Source organism: Lytechinus variegatus, chromosome 2 (genome assembly GCF_018143015.1).
Source record: "Lytechinus variegatus isolate NC3 chromosome 2, Lvar_3.0, whole genome shotgun sequence".
NCBI lineage: Eukaryota > Metazoa > Echinodermata > Echinoidea > Temnopleuroida > Toxopneustidae > Lytechinus > Lytechinus variegatus.
The window spans coordinates 67,680,895-67,702,734 of NC_054741.1; the positions used below are offsets into that span (position 1 = coordinate 67,680,895).

Below are 21,840 nucleotides of genomic sequence, written 5' to 3' on the forward strand. Positions count from 1 at the left end.
TAGAAGCTTCGGTCGCACAAATCAAATTCGCTTGCATTTTCAGCCGAGCTCTCGCCGGTATATGTCATCGCCTCTAAGCCGAGTTTCTGTTATCTTCTGAGATGTGGCTTGCTTTTCTCATAGGAGCAGCAGCTCATCCTCATTAACATAGATCTACATTACATTTCCGACCCTTTTTGATATACGGCTTCCTCACAAATCGATTGTCTGGCATTTTTGCCATGAAATGTTGCGCTTTCAGAAGTTTCCCAATTAGTATTGCAAGCTGACGTGAGGCCTGCTTTATAGAAAAAAGCTCATCGGAATGGTAACCTATCAAATAAAAAAAACGATACACATGCAGAAATTGAAAAAGCATAGTTTGGTTAGCCAGTAAGTAAAGGCTAATGGTATTTTTCAATCACAAAGACCTAAATACAATGATCAGCCCTTATTGAGCAAACAAACAATGACGTAAAATCCTTTAGATCGCCAACTTTGACACGAACCATTTTCCTTCAGGGAAATGGTACTGTAGTGTTTATGAAGGCGACACAGTTTTTTTTTTTAGGTATAGCATTAACTACTTGATGTAAGGTATATTTTATCTATCTCACATCAAAGGTCCACAATTTTCTCTTTCCCTCTCTTTCTCTCTCTATCTCTTTCTCTCTGTCTCATAATTAGTTTCTTTTAGTAACTCACCAAGCACATCGATGATTGTTTTATTTCATTTTCTCACCCTCTATCTTTCTAAGTCTCTCCCCTTTTCTGTCTGTAACGCATCATGCCTATAACCCCCTCTCTCCATCTCTTTTAAGTTCCCCACCAGATCAAGGGATGTTAGTGACCTTGATTGGTGCAGTATTCTGGTTTTATCATAATAATATAGAATTATGTAAATATGATGCCGTAAAAGTAAATTGTATGCCTGAATTTTTATTTCTATGACCCGTAATAAAGGATTGTTTTATTGTTCAATACATTAGTTTTATGCTTATGTGAGTATAAAGCTTTAAAGCAAGTAAATTGAAATTGTGTCTACTCTAACCTTACATGCATTCCAATAATGTTGTTTAAAAAAAGCATATCATAGTGCTAGGATTCAAGCAACAGTTTAAGTTTTTTTTTTTTATTTCAACTCAATCAAAAAACGAATAAAAACAGAAATAATACAAATTACTACAAAGGAAAATTAACGTATATACCTATAACAATAACGACACTCGTCAGTAATGATAATCATAATGCAGATAAGAAATATTATTATCATACAGCATTTGTTTTGCTTTAAAAACCAACGGAGTATATAGTAATTTAAATACATTTTCCGCTGTAATTTGATATAACAGAGGCAGAGGAAATAGGGAGATTCGCTAAAAATGTTGAAATTTGAAATTCTATGGGTAAAAAATTATAGGCACAATACTCTCACATATGAAATGTTATAGGTCCACCTGTAAGGCATGAGTAAATATGTCAGAGGTGAAAATGTCTTAGGTGAAGTTGTTCGCGAAAAACAAGTATTAGCTAATGTTTAACAGAGGCTCAATAGAGCAATCTGCCGCCGGGGATTTTTTTAGACTGACAGTTTGCGAATCTTCAACAAACTCTTAAGACCTTATCCGTTCGAGATGTTTAGAATGCACATAATGTAGGCTTCAGGCATTATTTTGTACTTAATGCACAGCGTCATGACGACGTTGATGATGATAATCATAATAGTAAAAAGGCTTTATTGATATTTAGATAATCTTATGGAGTATTCCTGTTTCTTAGAGGAAAGTTATCACTTCCTTTAAAAATTTAAGAAATTTTGATCTTATTGAATAACAGAATAATTAAGTTTTGGAGATAAGTTGACTTTGTTATATCTATATATATCTATATCTGTTTTTTTTCCTCCACCATATTTCACTAATAGAACTATTGACCTATTTCCCTGATCGAAATACCTATCTGTTAAAAATTTAGATGCAGATGGGCTCGAGATCATCAGAGGTGTTTTATGCACCCCTAAGGCTGATCGATAGATTTTTGTAGGCTTTTCAATTCTGGCCAAATATATCAATCAGGAGCAACACCACGAGAGTGATGAGTAGAGGGAGATTATACCCAATCCTATGATTATTCAAGTAATTAAATACATACATATATATTATATATATATATATATACATGTGTGTGTGTGTATGTGTATATATATATATATATATACACACATACACACACACACATATATATATATATATATATATGAAATTATATATATATATATATATAAAATTATATATATATATATATATATATATAGAATTATATATATATATATATATATATATATATATATATATATATATATATATATATATATATATATATATATATATATATATATATATATATATAGCTCTGGGAACCTTGATTTAAGCTACGCCTACCATTGTTCTCTTCATCCATTTCTTTACACAATATTTAAATAAAAGAGTTGCCAAAGCTGTTGTACATGTATAGCTTCACACACATTTATATATATATATATATATATATATATATATATATATATATACATATATAAAATAATCACAATTATCATTATAACCATCATCATTATCATAAATGCACCCCCCCCCACGAGTAATATGAGCCGCCATCGATGTCAAGTTTATGGATGGGCTACGCCTTATCCAACTCTATGGTGGGATGAGCTCAACAACAATATTTAGTGCATTACCGGTGACAGAAAATTCAGACAAAAAATATACTAACGAAAAGTCAATTAATTGATATTTGTTGCGAATTAATATAATTTTATAAGAACAAAATAGATATGATGCTTACAATAATTGGTCTAAATGTAACAACAGATCACCCCCCCCCCCCCGACATCGGTACTTGTCATTGTTTTCATTAAATACCTTATGAGAAATATGGTTGATATGATATAGATAAGAGGAATCATATCAACTTCATGTACGTACAATATCCTTTATCAATTCGTTTTTGGACAGCCAAATCTCTCCCTCTTGTTGCATTTGAAATTGTGCAATGGATCCTGAAATTTGTGCTCCCGTGTATACAGGAAGTTAGATATCTGTGCAAAATGGGTTAGACAAAATTAGAAGAAAAGGAAATAAGCATTTAGTTCATACCATTTTAATATTTTCTGTTCACGTTTGTATGTGAAAATAAACTTTAGAAATCGTGAATGTATTCATAAGGATAATGCTTTTCAGATGTATGCATTCTACTAGGCCTGTCTCATTAACTAAAAATCTCATAATGATGCAAAGTTCCTCATTTTGGAACACTATACCCGTATTCTGCCCTAGTCGATTTTGAACCTTCCTGTTCACCAATATTAATGTCCAAGCATAGGCAAATAATTCAAAAACATAAGAAAAGGACACAGAATAATTGCCTTTAAAATCAAGAAAATGTAACAATCCAAAGCAAAATTAACAATGGAAATTGATATTCTAACTGTTGACGATTTTCGTTATCCTCACACAGTCCATTTACAAACAAGTTGGTTTAAAAGATATTTTGGTAAAAAAACGCTAGAGCTAGTAAAATGAAACCGAAGTGGGGATAGCTTTTTGCACTCTATATAGGTACAGGTGCAAGTTTGCACCCCAAACGCAATATTGATATCTTCGTCCACCTAATATGGAAAAGTGCAAAGCTGCATCATTTTGTTCTTGTTTGACCCTCTAAGGGACAATCTGCACCCAAACGAGCAATTATTCCACAACCTAAAACAAAACCATGAAACGTTTGAGATTATTTTGCTTTAATTAGTGTTGGTGGCATATTTCCACCTTCTCCATTGCGCACTCCTCCACCTAAAGTAATCAAAATGTAGCAGACTGCCCCCTTAATCATTATGATGCAGATTTTTTACTTATTGGAAGGTACAAAGTTTTAGTAAGAGATCTCCCAATATTACATGAAGTAATTTTCCTGTAGTGTATGCCAAGCAGTTAAAACAATTTAACAATTGTTCATGAATATTTGAGAGTGAATGCTTCAGTGATATATTGACTTTATGTACTTAACAGTCTCATCGTCCTAGATCTCTAGCTTTTTATCGGTTTAATTCTTACATGGGTGAATTAATAGCTCGACTGCTGATGCGCGTTACTTTACACTATAATGCAATAAAAATATATTAAAACGATTCCATTTTGGACTGAGCCTGCAAAACAATTTTATGTGAGCAGGCGATCTTCTCCCGCTCACTGTAAAATCAAATTAGTGCAGTCCAAGTGATGGAATGATGAAATATCAATCGATTGTGGAATCGCAGCCCTACATCATACCTTCCACTTCAACACACTTTTTATCATGTAACGGTGTGGACTAAATGTTCTTTTTTAACGGATGAAATCAAATAACAGTGTTATAGTTTCTGCCGTGTGGCGGGGTATAGACCCATCCGCCATCCCCCATTAAAAATATTTATATAAATTCTTCTTAAATATCTTTCTTATACGATTTTTCCACATGCAAAATTTACGACAGTTATCTTTTCACTTAAATTTAAATTCTAAAGCTCGATCACTTTACTCGTCTATTTTTGCCTTAAACGTGCACGATTTTTAAACTCAGCTCCTCAATACGCCAATGGGTTTTGAAAATTGGGGTGACCAGACAAAAAAATGATAAATCAGATGGTAATATTAACAGATCTTTTTTATACACACTTATTGAAAGCCTTCCCACACCCCTGAACCATTAATTTTGATGACTTTGAATAAGTACTTTCATTTAAATAAAAATAATAAAAACAATAGTAAGTATCTTTTCCCGCATTAATCTCAGTAATAGGTGACATACATAATAGGCCTACATGCTTCGGAAACTGCACGCCATTGAATGTATACAGTAAACATGACAGTGTTAGTTCACCTGTCTGATATCACTATTTTCATCAATGTTCTCATTCTTATATACAGGTATATTTTTTTTGTAAAAAGTGATATTGAAAAGATTAAATTGTGTATAATTATAATATGCCTGAATTTAATTTGTCAATCAGGTATAAAAAAAAGAAAAAAGAACAATATATACGCAGAAGATAAGATTCAAGGTTTTAAACGACTCTGGTAAATTTTAACTTATTTTGGAAAAAAACATCCTATTAAATTGTGTCTGGGTGTTTTTTTTTAACGCTTACTAGATAATAAGTTATGGCGATGTCTATATCAAAGTTTGAAACTTACGTATGTAACTAACTAGTACATCTATTGTGGCTAGGTTTTTAAGTTTTGTATATTATTTACTTGATTGGATCTATGTAAACACCCATGCCAGCACAACACACCCACACACAAACCCTCACGCACCCATCCAGGCACACACACCTTACATGTGCACACCTAGGATATCCATCTATCGTTCTCTCGCTGTAATCGTTCAACGCACACTTACACACCCGCACACCTTCACGCAACACATTCCCCATCACACCAATCTATAATACACACTTCTCCCATCACCCTCACACACCCCCACACACTCAGACTCTCTAATCTATGTTATCATTTCTATTTTTGTTTTGTCAATATCCCTTCAATATATTCTTGCCATTATGTTAAACGCCTAACTTCTCTATAATTTCCTTGACGTCGATGCGCATTTGTCTTTTTTCTTCCTCTTCCATGTTCGTTGAATAGGATGGATATATGATGAGACCAAAATATCGATGAAAAGTATTGCTTGGGGTCTTTTGTCGAAAGGCGCTAGTACCGACCATTAACCTACTCTGACCTTTTCATCTTTCCTTCCTTTGCCGATAGCATCAGCTATACGAAAAGCCGTCAGATGCTCCGAATTACAGCTTTACATATTAGAGAGCATCAGAAATCTTTACAGGCTGGGAATTATGTGTATTTTATGTAAACGTGACGATCTATTCAGTAACACTAAGCAGTACACGAACATCTGATCTGAAAGCGAATCATTCTTTAAGAATGATTATTCCCACAAGTACACTCAAAATAGATACACTTCATTTTAGGGATTAAAGTTATCGCAATATCTATTAAAGTTTGGTTACTCATTTATCGCTGTCGTTCGTCTATTGTTTCATTTTATTTTTTTTTTCATTTCTATATTTCATAATTTACATTTTACTTATTATGTTTTTTTTTGTTGTTTTTTTTTACTTTGAAATGAAAAAGCGAATAAATACAATTAATCAAGCGAACATTATTATTATTCAAACTACAGCTGTGGGTAATATGAATTTGTTAAAGACGAAATTTACCAATCGACAAGCAATGAAGTGACCATGCAGGATGTCTATTTTTATCATTCTTTTATGCTCACTTTATTATTATTATCATCATCATTACTTTGGAATATGGTTCAAACCGGGAAGATTATCATATTTTAAGGTTTATCGACTATCACATTTTTTATATATTTTCACGAACTAACAGGTGAGTTTAACACAAATATAGAAAAATGCATTAGTCAAGAACAGTTTAGCTTCGATAATCAGAAATACTAACATTTTCTCTTTTAATACGTCAACATATTCCATAATATATGCTACAGAATATGGTATTTGGAACTTTGATGTTAATATTCGATTATCTCGGATTTACCTTTTTTCAAACAGTAACGCTTATCTGTCATTTCATGAAACGGGGGGGGGGATTGATCAAAAGATTACTAAACACTTAATAAACGTGGCAAATGTTAACCATTAAACTCCAAAATATAGGAGATATTAAAAACACAAACAATATGATTGTAAACAATGAGTTTTGGGTGATTGTTGAGGGATATCAATCACCTTTATTTAGCTTGTCAATTACTTTTTTTGCATTTGCTTCTATGGTGGTGACAATTATTTATCTTTTTTTGTTGTTTGGAAGGAACAAAATATTACGGACAAATGCCCATTCCCCTTTCACTTGTTCATTCTGGATCCGCAACTGAGTCCAGCCATCGCAATAAGCAATGTTTACCAAATGGTATTTATATTTGCCTACACCATGTGTTTGAAATGTTATTTGTAATTGAAAGCTTAAATCATTGGCATCGTCTGAAAATAATGATAGACAACAGTGCATTTTGACATGGGGCGGGACGACATGACCCCCCCCTCTCTTTCTCTGTTCCCTCCTTATTTTCTTAATTTTGTCTATTCATTCATTAACGTCGCATTAATTGATAAGGAATACCTACCTACAACCCTCCCATAATACTTTTAATAGTTTATTTATAAGCATTTTTATTCATATTTTATGCATGATGTGAAATCAAACATAATTCCTATTACTTTTAAACAAGTTTGGTCAATGATGGCGCTTGTCATCTCCTATGGGTACTCCAGATTAAACAGATCGACAAACAAATTCATTCGCCCATAATTCCTACTTTGTGTTTTCATAATTTCACACATTGTTAAGGCGGTTATATCATTTTGTTTTCATACAGCTTCCGGGACTTGTTTAAGTATAATTTTACTGATAGCATATTTCTTTTTTTTTTCATTACTACTTTTTTGATATATCAAATTGTTATTAAAAAAAACTGAGAGCCTTATAAAGATTAATAGCAATCATCAATATACAAATTGGGTTTGAATATGGTTGTATCAGCACAAATATGAAAACTACTAAATTATTCCTTTATATAATATTGTCAAGTAAGAATGAAGGATGGGTATATCTAAATCTATATTACACGCTCATTTTTTCCTGCATTGTCTAGATCATTAATGAAGCACCACCCGGTCAGATTCAGAGTGACAAATTTATATAATTAGCCTATACATATACCTATTACACCCATTCCGTGATTACACCGAATGGGATTTGAACAATAATAATAATAATAATAATAACGTTTTATTTACCCAGGGTAGCCACTTCAATCATAAGACTGCTCTTCCAGCGGGCCCTGCATAACATAATATGTTATTATTACCCTTCTCCAATCTAAATGCTGAGCGCCAAGCAAGAAGGCAGAAGGTCCCATTTTTATAAGTCTTTGGTATGACTCGGCCAGGGATCGAACCCTAGACCTCCCGTTCATGAGGCGGACGCTCTACCACTGAGCCAACATGACCGGTATGTAGGCTACCTTATTATGACAACTCAAAAAACCAAGACATTTTGTTAAATCACAGTCATGGCGGATATACCCCCCCCCCGCACCATTAATATCTTTGAATAAAGAAAGATTTAAAGAAAAATCCTGAAATACTTGGAGAGTAGACATGATAGTTTGTGTATAATATACACAAAGGGAATAGAAATAATAGAGTAATTCAATATAGGCCTTATTCACATCATGGCCTGGCCTATAGTTTTTGGAACTCCCTCGACAATAAAAAACAGCCCTTCCATCCACTCTTTTAAAAGAAAACTAAAAAAATTCTTACTTAAATCCTACCGAGGTCTTCATTACTAATTCCCGCTCGTTATCACCCCCTCTCAGACACCAAGTTATTTTCATAAGTCTCTATCATTTTGTTTTATTCTCTATTTTCGGTCGCAATTCGTCCTGTTTCTATTTATGTTTATTTTCATTTTGTCGTCCTGTTTTTGTTTTTCTTCGTGGTATTTTACTCTTTATTGGTTTTGTCTTGTTCTGTGGGTTATCTTGTTGTTTTTTGTTTTGTTTTTGCTTTTTTGTTTGTTTTTTATTCTATTCAGCAAGTCTCCGTAGGCAAATAACAACCATTGCGTCTCCCCCCCCCTCTCTCTCTCTCCCTCTCTCCCCTTCTTTTTAGTGAATCTCCCATTTCCACAGATACCTTTTTTCTATTTAAATTATATATTACAATTTGTCTACTAAATGCATCATATTTTGTAGATATCTTTATATCTTATCATGGATGTTTTTTTATATGATTATAATGACAATGATTTGTATCGCAAATATTTGTTATAAAGTATGAAAATAATTTGTATCAGCATTTATGTCATTTCTGTTGGAAATAAATCTGAATCTGAATAATAGTCCCGATGACTCGTCATGAAAATCTGTAATTCATAAAAACTGAAATAAGCATGCTGATATCCTTTAACGATTTCACTGCAAAGTTACTGGAATAGATGTAATTTAGGTAAACCCATGGTAAAAAAAACCATATGATCTGCAGTGGGGGCGGCGGATCCAGCTTTTGCCAATAGGGAGGGGGTGTATAAAAATATTTTCATAGTTTTCCCGATCGGCCGTTAAAAGTTGATTTTTTTCTTGTGTGTTTTTTTAAGGGGGTATAAAGTCCTACACTTAAGACTAACGGGTTTATTCACATTTTAGCTTTATTCTTTGAAACAAGGTAAAGAAGATCAATGTCATTAGGCCCGAGAATGCAAGCGCGAGCTCATATTTCTCATATTTTTCCCTTGGGGAGGGGGATTTATGCATTTGAAACTTGAAAATTGATTGGTTTAGCATTTTTGTAAACATGAGCAGGATGAGTATTTAAAATTAAGTGAACAACTGATGTGAGCGCGAAGCGCGAGCTTAAAATTCTTGTTGGGCTGACCCAAAGTTTCGATCTAGCACTTTTGGTAATCATAAACAGACATCTCATGCGAGCGCGAAGAGCGAGCAGAAATTTTGTGATACTCCGACCTTGAACTGATTTTTAGCACTTTTTGTCAATATGAACAGAATAAGCGCGAGTTCAGTTGAAAAACTTAGATCATTCACCGACCTACTGTTAGAGTTTATAATATATAGGGCCCATTCGAAGCACTATTTTGGTACTGATGGAATTCATGCGAGCGCGAGCTGAATTTTTTTCACATCCAGCAGTTTTTTATTTTGTAACCATGAACATGATGTATCTCTTGCTAAACCTAAAATGAAACTCGAATTTTCAGCAGAAGAAATTGCACATATAGTATTGACTTAGATCCTTGCTTAGATCACAACGGAAAATTAGATTTTTTTTTCTCTCAATCCCTCCATTTCTCCTTCTCCCGGCTTTTTTGCGCCGCAAATAGGGGGCTGCGTCCCCTTGGACCCCCACCTGGAACTCCCTATGTATGGGCTATGCAGCAGCAATGGATCTTCATCATTAATTATAAAGTGTGGGGTGGTACTTGGTGGAACCTGTCGATGTCGACCTTTTTTTAAGATCGACCCCATACATGCGCTAATAAGCTAGCTGAAAAGGGGGCGGGGTTTGTTTTAATTTTGGAAGCAATTTACATCGCACTCGCTGACCTGAGGCTGAGCCGAGTTTACTGTCGAAATTTGTCACTCAACTTACAATCGGTATGTGACTATTTCTGCATATTTCCATAACTTACTGATTTTTTTTTCATTGAGATAAGATTTTCAAAAACAAGAATTAAAATAGTAATTATAGCTATAGCTAGATGAATCTGCACCTGATCGATCTAGTCAGTAGTCTCGGATCTCCAGTGTTAACTCCGCCGAAGCGTCGGCGGCGCGGCGAGGCTGCCTAGTGGCAGTGCTAGTCGAGAGCACTTGTTCACTGCTACCACCCTGCCTGTGGGGAATCTAGAGGTAGGACTATGGTTTAGACAGCTGGCAGCCGTCTGTTTCGAGGAGTTTTTTAACATTTTTTTTTAAATTTCTCCTCATACTGTATTTGGTGAGTGAAGCCAACGGAGTTCAGCTGAACAACCAACAAAACAGAGACCGAAGCTTTTGGTCTGGAGTATGCGTATGCCAATGTTGTACAGAGCACACACTTTAAAAAATCATTAAAATATCACTTTTGTGACCAAAATTACTAATTTCCATACAGTTGCAATTTATTTTTCATTAGTAAGTTGGGAATAATTTTTTCATTCACCAGAGCGCTCAAAAACTTGAATTTTGGGCATATATCTGTGTACGCCCTCTATTGGTGGAAAGTAATATGGCAAGAAAATTTTCATTTTTTGATCTCTATTTTTATTAAGAAAAAAATGATTGAAAGAATCAAATTTAAATAAGAGCCAAGTTGTATGAATAATAGGTGTAATGGAAACTGTCAGTGTAAAAAATCAAGCATTTGCCCCAAAGAAAAAGAGAAAATAAGCCAAACATTGCCACCCTTATTTTGCCACACATGGAGATATAACTGAGAACAAGGTTATATTATAACCTTGTAGGCTTGTTCATTGAATGAGTGGGTAGGACTATGGTATGCCAATGCTGTATTGAGCACACACTTTAAAGAATCAATAAAATATCACTTTTGTGACCAAAATTATTAATTTCCATACAGTTGCAATTTATTTTTCATAAGTAACTTGGGAATAATTTTTTTATTCACCAGCCTGGTGAATAAAAAAACTTGAATTTTGGGCATATTTTTGTGTACGCCCTCTATGAGTGAAAAGTAATGTGGCAAGAATATTTCCATTTTCACTCTCTATTTTTAATTAAGAAAAAAATAATTGAAAAAATCAAATTTACCTAAGACTAAGAGCCAAGTTGTATGATGACTAGCTGTAATGAAAACTGACAGTGTAAGAAAATCAAGCATTTGTCCCATAAAAAAGGAGAAAATAAGCCAAACATTGCCACCCTCATTTTGCCACACATGGATGTAACTGAGAACAAGGTTATATCATAACCTTGTTCATTGAATGAGTGGTCTAGAGTTTGATGTCAATAAGCCGACCAATTCTGCTGGACTTCTTCTCCTCTTCTCTGGTTCAGGAGAGTCCTCTTATTAGAGTAGGGTCTATAGTCGTACTTGACTGAGGCCGCAATCACAAAAAACACATGACAGATTTGGTACAGTAAGTAAAAACAGAAAGTTCTCCCGGGGCGGGGGCACTCATTCAATGAACAACTTCAACAAGTTTACCTTGTTCTCTGTTAGTGTTACTGCTCCCTGTGTGGTGAAATAAGGTTGGTAATGTTTGGCTTATTTTCTCTTTTGGGGGGACAAATGCTTGATTTTTTACACTGTCAGTTTCCATTACAGCTATTGATTATATAACTTGGCTCTTAAGTAAATTTGATTCTTTGAATTATTTTTTTCTTAATTAAAAATAGAGATTGAAAAAATGACTATTACTTTCCACCAATAGAGGGCGTACACAAAAATATGCCCAAAATTCAAGTTTTCGAGCGCTCTGGTGAATGCAAAAATTAAACCCAAGTTCCTAACAAAAAATAAAAATTGTGTGGAAATTAGTATTTTTGGTCACAAAAGTGATATTTTAATGATTTTTTAAATTGTGTGATGTGTATGATCGGTGGGGTCTCCAAATTCTATTCCGATCGGCGAATGCGGGCTGTGCTGGAAAACGTTCGGAAAAAGTGTGACCTAACTTCGCGCATCAAAGCTTTTGTGGAGATATAAACAAAAACTCAAGCTCAAAAAGTGAAATATTTATATCAGATTGATGGCAAAATGCTATAGAATCGGTTAGTACCACATTTAACTCACATTTTTGATGATTTCTGCTTGCAAAATGGTGATATCGTGATGCTTGTTGATTTCTTCAAAACGGGCGCTAGCGGTGACAAATTTGCCGATCTTTTGCCAATATTTTCATGAATACTGAACTCATCCTAAAGAAACTTTCACCAAAGGGTAATTTTAGGACGCTTTTCACGTTGATGATGTAAGATTTTAAGAATATTGGCTAGTTTTTTAGATAATGACCGTCCGTGAAGAATGGACACGCGCAAAGTTTGGACTCACTGCCATACAGCATGGGCATACCGTAGTCCTAACTGTCGATTCCCCACAGGTAGGATGGTAATGAACCCTTGAGTGTCCGGGGGGGGGCCGGGGGTTAATTGCTGTAGGTGTAGCTGTACACATGCGTGACCAATAAAACCTTTTTATAGGGTTTTTTTTCAGTTTTGGACGTGCACTCATTAAGAATGAAACCCCGGCTGATTTACAAAGATTAACATTAGATTTGATAGTGTGCATATATATGCATGTTCTTCGAAGGATATTGGGTGATTTCAAGTCTGATGTATGGAGTTGATTGTGTTTCTCAGTTATTAGGCAGGCTGTCTCCAAATTCTGAGTTTTGCCTTGGCATGCCATGCATTTAAACTTTAACCCAACTTCTAGCTCTGTTCCGAAGTCTGGATAATGGAAAAACTAAATTGTCTCCAAGTGAGTGGGAAATGTTGATAATGTATGTTCAGAATTATCAGAAATTACCGGTAACTTTGTTTTTGCTGTGTCGGTGTGCGTCACATAATTTCATGCTGTAATCAGAAGTGGCTCAGCCCATTTGTAGAAGAATACCTATGCAGTGTACCATTTTAACCATAATAATATGCTTTCTAAATATAAAAAAAAAAAAGCTTGAAAATGGACAATTATAATTTTCACCTTCCCTACACCTGGGGAGCGTTTCATCAACATTTTTGTCTGACATGTTGTCAGATCTGACATCTTTCCTTGATTTTGATTGGCTGATAAGCAAAGTTACTTTGGTAACTGTCGGATAAAATGGGACTTGTCGGATAAAACGTCTGACAAGTCCTTTCATGAAACGCTCCCCTGGTATCCCTCTTTTATTCTGCCACCCTCTCCTTAAAAAAAGCAACAATTTTTTTCTACAGTCAGATCTAAGTAAAAATTGATTGTTAATTTTGTATTTATATTCTTCAGTGCATGTAAAATGGCTGATGGTTCGGAGGAACTTCTCATCATTGATACAGACGGTGGAACAGATGACTGTCACGGTATACTCATTGCTGCTGCCGCAGCGCATGTCGAGGTTTTGGCCATTACGTGTGTCGTAGGAAACGTGGATGTTGATCAAGTCGCTCAGAATGTTCTAATCACGGTCAACACTTCAGACAAACTTCGGGTATGTAATCAACTTTATGCAAAGTTTAATTTTCTCATTCATTTTCAACAACCCCGTTTCTTGAGTCTTGATGGAAATTCTAAGTCAGTAGTGAAACACTTATTTCAGAGCTGCCAAGTAGTACGGATTTTCAGTATTTAGTACTGAAAAATGAGAAGAATACTGATGTTTTATGCAAAATACTGATATATCAAGTTTCAGTTTTATGTGTTGTCCTATGGTATTTCTTTGAAAATACTGATTTCCTTGCCAAAATACTGATTTTCAGCTTTAAAAATACTGAAATGTCTTGTTCAGGTTGGCAGCTCTGTTATTAAGTAATGGCAAGCTTGAGAGCTGATCCTACCTGAATGACAGGATCGAGCAAAGTGAGAGACAGAAAAACTCAGTGTATCTATTCCTCTGCATTTTTTTTTGTTTACTTCATTGTCACTCAGAAAGCAAAGTGTCCCATTTACCTGGGTGCCGCTCGACCACTGGCTGGTTTCCCCATTCATCGTTTCAATGTGCATGGAGAGGATGGCTTAGGTAACACCAAGCGATTGGATGACCCACAACATGAATTCCTGAAAGATGAAGCCGCCTGTTTGGCACTAGTGAAGCTAGTCAACCAATATCCCGGCCAGATAAGCATCGCTGCCATTGGACCCCTAACCAACCTCGCACTGGCCACGAGGATAGATCCAAACTTTTCATCCAAGATCAAAAAACTTATCATCATGGGTGGAGACTCGGAAGGTAAAACTTGATTCTTTGCAATGAGCCTGCTTTCGTAAAATGATACTTAATGTACTTTTTGTTATAAGCTACTAAAATCCTGGCATTCAGTTGGCTCAGAGCAAATTTGTCAGTAAAAATTACTGACAAGAAGCGGCATTCAGGATTCAACTTATGTAGGATATGATCTTAATATTATCATAGCATACATAATTCTGTAACTTATCTCTGAATGTAATCACTGACAGTGTCTTCAATTATGTTTCGTACACAGATTGTCATCACTTTCTGTTCAAGACACCTTATGAAAAGTATGCTGAATACATCTGTTACTTTGGCAGGGGGATGTGCACACATATATTTGGGAATATCAACATGTCTAAAAGATCTCTAGTACATGTAATTATGGGGGTCATTTAGATGACAACTATTTCATTTATAAGCCCATACAAATGAAAAAAGAGAAAGTAGTCTTTGTGAGCATGTGGTTTCTACGGATGTGACCGTCCATTTAGACACTTAAGGCACAAACCCCAGTATAAGACATGCTTTCATGTTAGGTGAAAAGTATACCAGTCCCATGTATTTACTTTACTGTTACAGGACGAGGGAACATTACCCCATGTGCTGAGTTCAACTTTTGTGCCGACCCTGAAGCAGCCAAAGTGGTGCTACATGAGTTCACCTGCCGAAAGATACTCGTATCTTGGGAACTCACAATGAAATATGCCTGGAATATTGTAAGTCTTCTCATTTCCATTTCATCCATGCATTTCAGTACCTTCCACAAAAATGCTGAGTCAGTTTCCCATGAGACATAGTGGGAAAAGTTGATAACAAATATCAGATGTTATATTCTAATATACCATACAAGGAGCTGAAAAAAGAGCACAGGTGTGAGGGCAATGGAGTCCACATACATTACCATACTTTTACACAATATGGTAATGATACAGACACACAAACAAAAGGGAGTCCAGGGCCCTGTTGTACAAAGAGTTACGATTGATCCAATCAATTGTAACTCTATGGAAATCTATCAGTGTAATCATTTTGTCTACAGGTCATTTTCAAAAAGGAAAACACACCAAATTGTCAAGAAATCAATGACTTTATGGATATACATTCATATCTAGAACAATTTTTGAACAAACATGCGTTTTATATGTTGACTTTGCTGGCTTTCCATAGTTGCCATTGATCGAATCAATCGCAACTCTTTGTAAGACAGGCCCCAGTTCGACCGAGGGTGTATCATTGGTAATAACGTAATAGCTTTTTTTGAACTGGGGCCTGTTGCAGAAAGAGTTGCGTTTAAACGCAAGTCAAAAAATCAAACGCAAGTCCCAAATGCACGCTGTTGATTGGTTGAAAATCAAGTCACGCATGATTTTTAGAGTTGCAAAGATTGCAACTCTTTCTGCAACGGGCCCCTGGAGTCACTTTCTCAGTGTGGATGTAGCATGAAAAATTACACTAGAACAGAAAAGGCTCAATTACCCCCTAGTCTGATAACTATTATAAAATGAAACTAGATTTTTAATAATTCAATATTTAAATGCAATAATGCTTTTATTCTACCATGACTTTAAGGGGGAAATATCTATTTTGTTTTCAAGGATTGGATGCACAAACAACTGTTTTTAGAGGACTGTAGAGTTGGCCGATTTCTCAGAGAAACCCATGAGCATATTCTAGAAGTTTGCAAAAATGTAAGTTTTATTATAAATGTTGCTTCAGTAAGTGCTCTTAGTTATGTACTTTCAATAATGAACTATAAATTAGATATCCTTTTTTATTCATGTCCTTGTGTAATGATGCGCTGATAAATATTATTCCATTATTTGTGTAATCTCTGATACATTTCATAATGTAAAGATCCGTGATGTGAATTTACTATATGTCAGGAGGGACACAGGAATGATTGTATGGTCAAGGGTATTCAATCTCCTTTAATGATTTTTCTAGTGTTTATAAATTGGTTGGTCGGTTGCTTTTTTTTTTAATCTATTTACTTTACCTTATTTTTTGCCAAGTTCTCAAAGAGACCTAGCACACATAAAGAGTGACTTATAATGCTTTCAAGACAGAAAACTTTTTCAGGTACAGTGATGCCACGTTAGCAACATACATTGTAAGGCCATTATGAACAGCAAGGGTATTCAATCCCCTTCAATGATATTTCTAGTTTTTATGAGTATTGTCATCATTACTATCAATATTCTTATCATTTTTATTATTACTTTTATTATTGTTATCTTTATTTTTATTATTATTGTTATTTTCATTATGATTATCACTTGTTTTTCTCTTTATGAAAGGCAACATTGCTGCTATATTGCATTGTGTAACCCTGGTGGGTGTTTCATAAAGCTGTTCGTTAGTTAAGAGCGACTTTAATAACGACTGGTGATCCTTTTCTATGGTAAATGATATTAACCATTGATGTTCATTGGTGATTATTTAGCGCTTAAGAAGGGATCACCAGTCGTTCTTAAAGTCCCTCTTCACTTACAAATAGCTTTATGAAAAGGTCCCCAGGTGTCACTGCCAGAGGCTTTCCACTCATCATTAATATTTATTCTCACTCTTTTTATCACCATTACCAGATTATTAATTATTTTGTTATACCATGTAGGATCCTGCCATGTGTACTGGAGGATTGGTAGGTTTGTTTCCAGCCTGTGATCAGCTTGCTGTAGCACTGACCATTAGACCGGAATTGATCACCAAGTTTGACCACTTCCGCTGTTCAGTAGAGACATCGGGTGTGTCTAGCAGAGGTCACTTGGTCATAGATAGAGGCTCTGTTGACCAATCATTGAAGGGAGTCACACCCACAGACATTATAACTGAAGTTGACTTTGAGAAATTCAAAGAGGTCAGTCTACTTTCACTTGAAGCATGATGTTTTAGGTATGTATTGTATGTAGACATATGGCTGTATTTCATTCAAAACTTGGATTAAAGGTAAGGGAATATAGTAATAGCAAACATTTATTTCATGGAACGTCCGTAAAATCAAGGTTAATTGTATATCATGGTGGATCTCAATCTGGTATATTGTATGCAAACCTAACTGTGTAATCATGAAACCTATACTGAAACGTTACCACACTGGAGATCCCAAACACAGATAAGCACATGTGGGGCAGTGCATTGTTGTTGCTTGGAAAAGTACCCAGCATTTGGGTGGAATACCATGCTTTTGTTGTTGATTTCTCAGCAATGACACATTAAGCTTTACCAGAATCATTTGGTAAATCAATTTTCTGTACATGTAAACACTGTGGTGGTCGTTTAATTTGATTCTGTTCAAACTCAGTGTAGATAAATTTTACTAAGTATTTTGATCAGCTAAGAGATTCACCTATTTCAGTTCAATAGTGAGCATCTTATTGAAGTAATCCAAAACGTACATAAGCCAAATTTCTTATGGAGAAGCATTGTGATGTCAAATAGTTGTTGCCGAATCAGGGACCTGGGAAGCGGGGGTGCTGGGGGTGCTGAAGCACCCCCAAAAATTTCCTTGGGGGTGCTGCGTGTATTATTTTCCATAGGCAGCACCCCCACGAAATCAGATTCCCCCTGTATTTTTTTAATATGTTATAATGTACATAATTATCACATACACAAATTGCAAATCATTTACATAGTCTTTCACATATTCCAATAACATCCCTCCTGTAACACAACTCAATCAAGCTCCCGTGTTCTGATACAGACGTGGTCGCGCGCGATACGTATATAGTTTACATGTACACACTACTCGATAGCTGGGAGGAACATGGGTGTGGCTGGACATGAAACTTTCAGGTTTTGTGTCGAATCAAGTGTGCGCACGCCCGACCGACCGTGTTTTGTATAAACAATTACGAGTCAGACAATACAAGTTCTAATACAAATTAGTTTCAGTCTTTTTCGCCCTGCCCCATGGCCCTGGGAAGCGGGGGTGCTGGGATGAAGCACCCCCAAATTTGGGGGTGCTGCATGTGTCATCTTCCATAGGCAGCACCTCCTGGAAAGCTAGTGGTAAATGACAGAAATGTAATGAAAATGAGCAAAGGTTTGTAGACCCCCCCTTCAGAATTTTCTGACACAGTACTTAAAATAGTGTTTAAATTCACCCCTTTTCAGATCGGATTATTCAAATATTTTCTGCTCGCACTTTATAATATAAAATGTATTTAGAATGCCCAGATGCTAGGTCTATATCTCTAAACACGCGCACGCATGTTTATTCAGATACGCAGCTTGCTTTGGGTTACTCCGGGCTGAAAATATTTATATCAAATGCATTTTTCTAAATAAATAAATGAAAATCTGATAAAAAAAATAGTCAAGTTATTTAATTCTAAATTTCAGCGATATATTATGTAAATGGTGATATGCATGTCGTCACAAATATTTAATAGGTGAGTTGACATGGGCGGAAATCTGCCCCCAAAGGTAGGGGAGACCAGGGCCCGGAAAATTTGACAAGCAAAAAAAACACAAAAGGTTTTCACCCTAAAATAATGTTAGGTCATTTTAACCCTAACAAAATTTGACAAGCCCCCCCCCAAAAAAAAGGTTTTCACCCAAAATGTAAGGTCATTTATTAAAAAATACATGTATTATTTAGATTGTGAAGTGATGTATTTTTTCCATAATGAAAGACCAAAAATAGGAGGGGGACATTTGGTATTGTGCCCCCTGCCCCCTGGGATTTCCGCCCATGTAGGTTCAAGATGTTGCATTCCCACTATCCTGTTTCTTGTGTTATTACATGGAATCAAAATTGTTTCATTTTTTCAAACCTGTGTGAATGATATGTCTCCCTTATAATGAAATAAGTAGCAGCAAAGAATATCTAATTGACTAAATCAGTTGTCAATTTAACTGTTTTTGGTTCTTGAAGGGAAAATATTGGATAAACCTAATTCTATATAATGAAATACAGAAGAACAAGTGGGGATACGAGACCATCAGTTTGCTCATTGACATGCTTAAAACTGTTTCACCGGAATAATGCTAATCTTTAAAATGCAATAACTTTGCCAAACCATGTTGATACTCAACTCAGCAAATTTCAATCAGTGCTTGAAGAACAAGAGGCAAAGATATTGGAGTTGGAGGTGCAAAATGAAAAGAAATCACATGAACTTGGTCAGTTAAAATCAAAACTTGATCAACAAAGCGACCAATTACGGAAACTACAACATGAAACCAACAGGCAAGAGCAGTAGAGTCGCCGCAACTGTTTGTGCTTCTTTGGTATAGAAGAATCAACAGATTCTTATTGATTTCCTTGTCGGATTTTGATCAAATCTTTATTCTTATGTTCGTCTGATTTTTCTTTATCTGTTCAAACCATATTACATTCAGTGCGGAGTTTCAGATCAGAATATCAAAAATTTTCTGCTCGCGCATTGCGCTCACATTGTTAATATAATAATATATCACATTATCCATCACTCTCTTGATTTAGAAAACATGAATAGAGTCAGAATGTCCGATTATAGGTCTAAAAATCTCAATTTTGTTTCTGCTCACGCTTTGCGCGTGCACTTATCCTGTTCATGATTAGAAAAGTGCTTATAAGATGTCCTGTTTTTAGGATTGAAATCTCATTTTATTTCCGCTCGCGCTTCGCGCTCGCATTAATTGTATAGTTATATACTTATTCTGTTCATGATTAGAAATGTGCTGAAGATGTCCTGTTTTTAGGTTTAAAATCTCATTTTATTTCCGCTCGCGCTCGCATTAATTGTATACATGTAGTTGTATACCTATCCTCTTCATGATTAGAAAAGTCTTTAGAATTTCTTGTTTTTGGTCTGAATTCTCAATTTTGTTTCCACTCGCGCTTCGCGCTTGCATCAATTGTACAGTTGTATACCTATCGTGTTCATGATTAGAAAAGTGCTTAAGATGTCCGGTTAATAGGTCTGAAATCTCATTTTTATTTTTGCTTGCGCTTCGCGCTCACATTAAATGTATAGTTATATACCTATCCTAATCATGATTACAAAAAGTGCCATGTCCAGTATTTAGGTCGGAATGTCAAAATTTTTCAGCTCGCGCTTTGCGCTCGCATTATTTGATTGTTGATATGTGTATCGTCTTGATGGGTAACTGCAAACAGTCCTTATAACACGTCCCTTTCGATCAGGCCAGAGCGTATTTGAAAAATATCTGCTCGCGCTGATCACGTTCGCAGTTCTTTGTTACATACGCATCTTGTTCAGGACCACAAACATTGGTCAAAATATTCAATTTTCAGGAAAAAATACATAAATCCCCCCCCAAAAAAATAGTTTGTGCTCCGCGCTCGAGTTATCTAATTATATATCAATGTTCTTTTATAATAAGAAAGCTAGGAAGTGACTGCCATATACAAACATACATATATATATATATATATATATATATATATATATATATATATATATATATATATATATATATAAAATATATGTATATATAGTATTCAACCTATTCAATCTACATATATGTGCGTGAGGGTGTGTTTGTGTGAGGTGCCCTTAGAGGGGGGTGTGTGTGTAATTATGGAAAACTCAATTGTGTCCCCCCCCCTGTTGAGGAGAGCTTTCAGCACCCCCACTGAAAAAATCGTTCCCAGGTCCCTGTTGCCGAATTGCTTGTTTGTCGCACCAATGTGCTAAGTACTATAATATGAATACACACCTTGACCTGCCATCAAGATTACTTAAAGTTCAAGTCCACTCCAGAAAAATGTTGATTGAAAAAAGAGAAAAATCAAAGTAGCATAATCCTGAAAATTTCATCAAAATTGGATGTAAAATAAGAAAGTTATGTCATTTTAAAATTTCGCTTATTTATATGCACAATTTAGTGACATGCAAATGAGACAATCAATGTCAATCACTGACTATTTCTTTTGTTTTTTTATTGTTTGAATTATACAATATTTCATTTTTTACAGATTTGAAAATAAGGTCCAACTTGACTGAACCATAGAGTATGAAAATAATGCTAATTCCACATGTTCAGGGAGGAATTAATCTTTGTTTCACTTGACAATAAGGAGAAAATTAAAATACTTCATATTTCATTTAATGAAATACAAAAGAAACAGTAAGTGGATGATGTCATCAGTCTCCTCATTTGCATACTCACCAGGGTCACTTAACACAAAGGTAGCAATTTGTGTATAACTGTTTTGTGAAATTAAGCAAAACTTTAAAATGTCATGACTTTTTTATGTTACATACGGTTTAGATGAAATGTTCAGTTTTATGCTTGTTAGATTTTTCTCTTTATTCAAATTAACTCTTCGTTGTGGACTTGTCCTTCAGACGTTATGTAGCTTTTGGTAAAATACTTGGCCACAGTC

At 35.2% G+C, this 21,840-nt stretch overlaps 1 protein-coding gene across 4 annotated transcripts; it reads left to right on the plus strand.

Moving 5' to 3' along the window:
- Positions 1-10,191: 10,191 nt before the first annotated feature.
- LOC121408749 (probable uridine nucleosidase 2) lies at positions 10,192-17,948 on the plus strand. Of its 4 annotated transcripts, none has more exons than XM_041600370.1 (6): positions 10,192-10,230; positions 13,562-13,763; positions 14,201-14,501; positions 15,084-15,220; positions 16,100-16,192; positions 17,119-17,948. In XM_041600370.1, exons 2-6 carry the CDS (start codon positions 13,572-13,574, stop codon positions 17,386-17,388), a joined length of 993 nt encoding a protein of 330 aa, XP_041456304.1. In that variant the 5' UTR covers positions 10,192-10,230; positions 13,562-13,571; the 3' UTR covers positions 17,389-17,948. The 4 variants fall into 4 exon arrangements, with proteins under 4 accessions (XP_041456304.1, XP_041456305.1, XP_041456303.1 ...); XM_041600371.1 differs by lacking the exon at positions 10,192-10,230 and adding an exon at positions 10,466-10,485; XM_041600369.1 differs by lacking the exon at positions 10,192-10,230 and adding an exon at positions 11,683-11,714.
- Positions 17,949-21,840: the final 3,892 nt, after the last annotated feature.

Excerpts from the sequence above, each read along its gene's own strand:
- LOC121408749 (XM_041600369.1), top strand. Across the intron at positions 13,764-14,200 it reads ACACTTCAGACAAACTTCGG|AAAGCAAAGTGTCCCATTTA; the intron begins GTATGTAATCAA and ends ATTGTCACTCAG. Across the intron at positions 15,221-16,099 it reads TGAAATATGCCTGGAATATT|GATTGGATGCACAAACAACT; the intron begins GTAAGTCTTCTC and ends TTTGTTTTCAAG.